Below are 6,700 nucleotides of genomic sequence, written 5' to 3'. Positions count from 1 at the left end.
ATTTTTCTCACAATGACACATGGGTTGAGGCGTTGATGGTGTGTTTTGATTGGTTGCAATGGAGTGAAGATGGAGCAAAAATGATGGAATCGTGATCGTAAAGTTCATTTTCGCAGGGTTGAAGGGAGCTCCTATATTGAAGGAGAGAACCAAATGAGTACAACAACGAGACAACTCATGGAGGACGAGGTCACCTCAAATAAGGGTGACAGTGAAGAAGGGGATATGGGAAATCCTGAGGGGAGTTATAAGTAAGGCCAGCTAACAAGCTATTTACCAGAATGAAGGGGGTGGTGCTGGCAATGGGCATGGCAGGGGTGGTAGCTCCGCACTCCCAACAACTGCACCACTCTACTCCCATCATCGATGCCGATCGGTGATCACTCACCTTCCCCAAAATCCACCTTGTCCCCTCATCCATCCAAGCAATTCCATTGCTCACCTTGGATTCTTCCCTGGACAACTCTACTCTGCCTTCTCATAACGTCGATCTCCGCCTGGCTGCCTGTACTTTTCTGCTGGACGCTGTTGCTTTTGCTCCATGCTTGTCGGTGGACAACCTCAAGATCTTGTTGTGTAGGACGAAGATCCTGTCCCAGGCGGCCAGGACCCCCCCCCCCGCCCCCCCCACTATGGTCATGAGCCATGACACATACTGCAGCTCTCGTCATGAGAGTTGTGCAACGTGAACCCCTGACATGGCTCGGCCTCAGCGGTCGCAAAAGCTTTGTTGTATTAAGCGGCACCTACTGGGTCTTTGTGGTAATGGTACGCACGCAAGTCTAGTGTAGTTCTTCCATGCCCTTCAAAACACGTATCGCGATGATCAGCGCAGCCTCGCAGGTATTGAATGCTGCTCGCAATGCTTTGCCTGGATTTCAGCTTACGACCTACTGAAAAATGCAGCGAGAGTGCTCATTCTTTGCATACTTAGGAAGGCATACCTACTTCTTACTTACATCAATTAGTAAAGCAAGAAGAAGCGAAAGAGTGCTTCTGGGTGTTCGCCCATTCACCTAGACCCTGGCCTACAATACCGCAATCGAATTGAACGTTCCCAGAAGATAGAAAACACATGAATACAATTCGTTCCACGAAGAACCACCGGCAAAATTTTACAGAATTCATGATCTCCGCCGCTCTGGAGCCTAAGCCCATGGCCAGCCAAGTCTCTCCCAAACTTTATTCCTACCCACAACTATTTCACTTTGTACAAGAATTAAGTTCCGAAAAAACTCATCTACCTCGAGAGCAAATTAAAAGAAGGCTAAGATACAGGTTCTGCTACACTTATAGCGGCGTATGGGCTATATCTGACTGCCGCAACCCCTTGCGCATCTCTGTTATCCTGAGTCGAGCTTCCATTTCCACTCCAATTGAATTGCAAAACCCTTTCAATCTGACGTGCGCCTCCGAACGGGACTTCTTTCTCCAAATGTCGACAGTAACTCTCGAAGACGTTGGTCGTTACTTGCAGACGGAACCCCACCGTAAACAGGAATTCCAACTCCAACCTGTTCATCTCAAGGGTAGTGACACCACCCACCTTAGCGTAGTAGGCATTATTATAGTATCTGTTCAATTACCAAGGCAAAGGATGCATGTCAGTCATGGTTATACGCATTCAATGACGGAGACGGAGCCATATTGTTAGCCTGCTGCGACACAGCAGCCCGCACCTCATTCCTTAATGACACATTAAAGCGATACAGAACTGTAGAATGATACAATCCTACTGCCGATCACGCGTGCATAAGCTTTGAGGACTTACGAGTCATCCAGGAACTTTGCAGCCACCATTACGCTGGTAATGAGGAGCCGATGGATGTTGAGAGACGTTATTGGCGACCCTGGTTGCCGATGAATGAACCTATCGAGGTAGGCATACGCCACAACAAAGCAAGAGGGGCTGCAGTTGGCATACTTGAAAATTCTGTCCAAGTACTTCTCAACACTAATCGAAGGAGCTCTAAGGCCATGGAACACGGTGAGTCGATGGGCCATTAGTGCACTTTGACCCAATTCCATAACGTATTGGTCATTTCTGGCTACCATCCTCTCCAGAAACGAAGCTAGCACAGATAGAATGCTTGGACTTTCACATTTCTGGAATTCTGGATTGTTAAGATCCAGGCGGGAGTAAACATCAGCGTGGGTATTCGGTGCTGCTTTGCGCATCGGGACGACACTCGCCATGATCATGTGCAGAGTAGAGCACCGAGACCCAACGTGAGCTGCAATGCGCAGTTTACGGGGTCACGGCGATCTGCATTCTTGTTGCGACTCAAGCCATCGCGCTTGATCTTTCTTGGCAGAGGGTACAATGAGTGCGCTTCAGTACAGGACAGGCGGAGAGAGCAATGCAAAGACCCCAGCTGGAAACATGGTGGAAAGGGATGTAAAGGATCACAATGGGGAAAAGATGCCGGGGGATGAGAGAGCGACGGTGTGAAGCGGAGCGCACATGCTAAGATCTGAGACGGGGAACAGATTACGAAGGGTACGTGAAAGGTACGTTACCGTGGAGGAGTAGGAAGGGAATAGGAGAGGATGAAGGAGGGGGAGAAAGGGGGGGGAGAAGATGTGACAAGGGAGGAGCTACGAATTGTACTCAAGGAAACAGAAGCTGGGGGGTAGTAGATGGGGATGAGGAAGGTGTAAATAGAGAGGAGGGGGGGAGTTGTTACGTGAGAAGGAGTTGGAGGGTGGAGCGTTGCATGGGCGAGGGGGACGTGCTGCCGACCACCCACAACTTCACTTCTCTCTCTCTCTCTCTAACTCGCCCAACAACATCTTTATGGATGTTTGTTTCACACTCAAATATACTTGGAGGAGGAGTGGAGGGAGAGCTGTCCATCTTTAATTGGCTTGCCCATCGAACTTTGAAGCATTAAAGGCAGCTCAGTCTAGCACTAGTGTCACATGCCAGATTTTGATTGGCTTGGAGAAAATGGCGCTCGGTTTTGCAACCTCGAAAATGGAGGTGCCATTCTTGACACCAAAGCCGCTTCACTTTCGCCTCGAAAATAGTGCCAACCTAGAAAATGCATCACCAGCCTTGCATAAGTGGCCTCGTGTGCACGGACCCTTATCAAGCACCATAGTTGCCTCCTTCTCAGCAGACTCCCTAGAAGAAGCATACTCAGCTGCACCTTGCCACCACTAGCCTAGCCCATTCACAGGAAAGACCCACTTCAAGGCCTCTAACAGTGGCAATCACTAGAAATCCTGGAAGCTGGGCTGGCATTCGATTGCCAAAGCTTCAGCCCTAGCCCTATGTGGGAGATGGGAATTGCCTTCTAGTGGGGCCGGGTGAGCACCACTAGTGGGGCTTGGTGAGCACTCAGTGAGAATCACTTACAATCGCAGATAGCTATCCCTAGCCCTACATGAGACAAATTTGGGAATTGCCTACTAGTGGGGCTAGGTGAGCACCTCTAGTAGGCATTGGGGAAGCTCGCTTAGGCAGTTTGGCCATTTGTGCACATGAGTGGATTCTCCTCAAGAAGAAAGCCTACTCCCTATCAACATGCCTCTACTAGTTAGCCATGTGGAGAGGGCAGAGGGGGATCTCCGTGTGTGAAAGAAAAAAAGTTGCCTCATTCTCACCATATACATATATACATACATACATGCACACACTTTTTGGCATGCCATGGGTAGGCCTTAATGAAGGTTGTGGTTTTGATATTGGAAAAATAAAATTCTTGTTATTATTTATGCTCTGATAAGTGGTTGGTGCACTTGTTGGTTGGATTCACTGTTATTTTGGGTCGTCCAAATTTCCATTGGCTGCTCCCAACTTCGGCAGAGAGTATTGATGATTTGGGGTCCTTTCTTATGACTTTTGGGCCATTCGCATTTACTCCTCTTAATCTCCTTCCTCCTTTTGACCTGGGCCCTCCAATTTTATGCTCTCTTTGGGCATTTTGCTCACGCATAGCTAGGCCTAATGAATGATAGATATATCATTCACCTTGTTTTTTAACGTTGAAATTACACACACACACACACACACACACACACACACATGCATAGACAACCATATCCCTTGCATTTGCATTTGCTTTGCATGATCATTCCATTATGAGCTAGATATGCTCCACCACCCCCATGCACATGCTACCACCTTATTTTACTCAACCTTATTTTTAACCCCTTTTTCTATTTCCTCACTCGCCACCCTAACCATGCATCTCATTATTTTAAACCCAGAACAAGCTCCTCGATCAGCACCACTTTCGAAATACTCGGTCCATTCCATCTCTATTGCGAGGTTATCATTCATCATTCATCACCTCTCCATTATGGTTGTCATCCCCTCTCCAATCCATCTCTATTGAGAGGTCATCATTCATCACCACTACACTAAGGTTGTCACCATCGAGAACTTTTTGTTCGATGTCAATGCTCCACTCTCGTGTAACTACGCGGGAACCAGCTAACTCTACTTGTAAGCCCCCCATATGAGGAGAAGGCATTTGAGTAGCTCGGTTATCCGGTAGTTCCTGGTTTGGACACCAGATGGGGGCCTTGTGTGGCTTGATGGCTGGACGGCTTCAGATAGAGTTGGCACATCGCCAACTAGGCTACATGCAAGTGCGGGAAGGCATCCTTTGACTGATCGCATTAAGGGTAGATGGAGCATTTCCCGAGGCAGCCCACTCTCGGGTTGCGGGGCCCGTTTGGAGCCTCAGATGATCTTGGATGGCTTTGAACCGAATGGAGACCATAGGTTAGTTGCTCTATTTTGCGCACTAGTTCTATCGTATGGTCGGTGGCCTATTTCGAGACCAACCCCCAGTCAACCATTTTGGGTGGACTAGGTCGGTCACCCAATTGAGCCTAACCGATACGATTGGTGGCTATATAAGAGCAAGCCCGTGAAGCCCATTTCATCACTAGCTACAACAATCCTGATTCGTTAGCATCCAGCCTCCGTCTTCTACTGTTTTCAGCATGCCATCGAAGCTTCTTTCACAGGAGCATACGGTTGGGAGGCAGCGCCATCTATTGTATCAGTTCTACAGTAATCAAATTTTTTATTCTCCATACTATCTTGTTTTCTCTCTTGCATATGAGATCCTATTATCTGTTGAGCACAAACGTTGTATTATTTTCTTACATGGTATCAGAGCCCAGACTCTAGCAAGAAGATTTGGTAGTGTGTTTTTTGTTTACGAGCAGATTGTGAGAGATGGCTCAGCCCGCAAGACTGCGAATCCCACCGTTCGGCGAAAGCGAAAAGTTGGACGGCTCTAACTATCCACTCTGGAAGTTCAAGATGAAGACCATCCTAAGCGCATACGAGCTTTGGGACACTCCTATTGGGTTGGACGTGAGGCCGGTTGCGAGATCGAATCCAGCCAATGTAGGACAATAGATAATACCAACTGCAGATGAGATTCTCGCGTGGACAAGAAGAATTGCAGATGCGCTGTGTTCTATTGTCTGCAATATCCCAATCAAGCAACCATCTAGCTGAGATCCAACGTAAAGGGTGATCAGCTACCTAACTGCTGCATTAGCACCGAATCAGATGAATCATAGTGCAGTCACTAGAACTACGCACATGTCACTTGTGTGTATGTGTGGCAAAGTTTCTCTTATAATGAGATAAGTCTAAAAGGGGTTTAGGAAGCAAAAGTATAGCGAGCACAGTCTCTAAACTAGATTTGGTAGTGGTTACAATCTAAGGGCATACTACCATTTTCCTTGCCTAAACTATTTTAAGAAGAAAACTAGACATTTTTGCACACTAGATGGCTACTAATTTCACCTAATTTCTGTTGTAATCTTCTAATGAAACAATGCACATCTTATTGTGCATACAACAATACCGTTTGATCAAAGAGCAAAGCTATATTGGTCCTTGTTTCCCTATGTATAGTATACAAGGCCTATCCAAGATTTTAACAAGTATACACTATTATTTCAAATCAATTATATCTCCCTTATTTTACATCAAACGAACATATTAATTTAAAGGAAGACACTTATAGAGATTTACTTGTTTTACTGAAAAAAAAAGGTGAAAATTTTGCGGGCCAATAAAAGATGAATTAAGAGCTTTAAGATTTGTGCTCATTTTTTTCCACTTAATTAAAGGCACTTAAATTAGTAATTATAAATGTTTGAGTTAATAGGACACAGAACAACATGTGGCCCAAGTAATAAAAGTATAATCACTAATCTCACCTAATTTCCATTGTGATCTTCTAATGAAACAATGTACATCTTATTGCACATACAATGATACCGTCTGATCAAAGTCTGATCAAAGAGCAAAGCTATATTGGTCCTTTTTTTCCTATGTATAGTATACAAGGCCTATTCAAGATTTTAACAAGTATACATTATTATTTCAAATCAAATATATCTCCCTTATTTTATATCTCCACTACAATATCGGCTCCATCTACTCCATGTCAGACAAATTCAATTGCTGCAAGTATTTACGAATAATTAAAGCCATCTCTCCCCTTCGAACATATTAATTTAGAAGAAGACACATATACAAATTTACTCGTTTTATTGAAAAAAAAGTGAAATTTTCGCCCAATAAAAAATGAATTGAAAGCTTTAAGATTTTAGGAAATTGTGTTCAATTTTTTTCCACTTAAACAAAGGCACTTAAATTATTAATTATAGATGTTTGAGTTGATAGGACACATAACAACATGTGGCCCAAGTAATAAAT

At 45.0% G+C, this 6,700-nt stretch overlaps 1 protein-coding gene across 1 annotated transcript; it reads right to left on the bottom strand.

Moving 5' to 3' along the window:
* Positions 1-1,108: 1,108 nt before the first annotated feature.
* LOC147889754 (cyclin-U4-1-like) lies at positions 1,109-2,531 on the bottom strand. Its single transcript, XM_087391521.1, has 2 exons — positions 1,772-2,531; positions 1,109-1,574 (listed from the first exon to the last, which is right to left on the bottom strand). The coding sequence occupies exons 1-2, from the start codon at positions 2,200-2,202 to the stop codon at positions 1,268-1,270; spliced, it is 738 nt and encodes a 245-aa protein (XP_087247647.1). The 5' UTR covers positions 2,203-2,531; the 3' UTR covers positions 1,109-1,267.
* Positions 2,532-6,700: the final 4,169 nt, after the last annotated feature.

The sequence above is a fragment of the Dipteris shenzhenensis genome, chromosome 20 (assembly GCF_047967505.1).
Source record: "Dipteris shenzhenensis isolate YYH24624 ecotype China chromosome 20, Dip_SZ_1.0, whole genome shotgun sequence".
Classification (NCBI taxonomy): Eukaryota; Viridiplantae; Streptophyta; class Polypodiopsida; order Gleicheniales; family Dipteridaceae; genus Dipteris; species Dipteris shenzhenensis.
The sequence above is the reverse complement of the archived record's forward strand: the minus strand, read 5'-3'. Positions and strand labels throughout refer to the sequence as shown.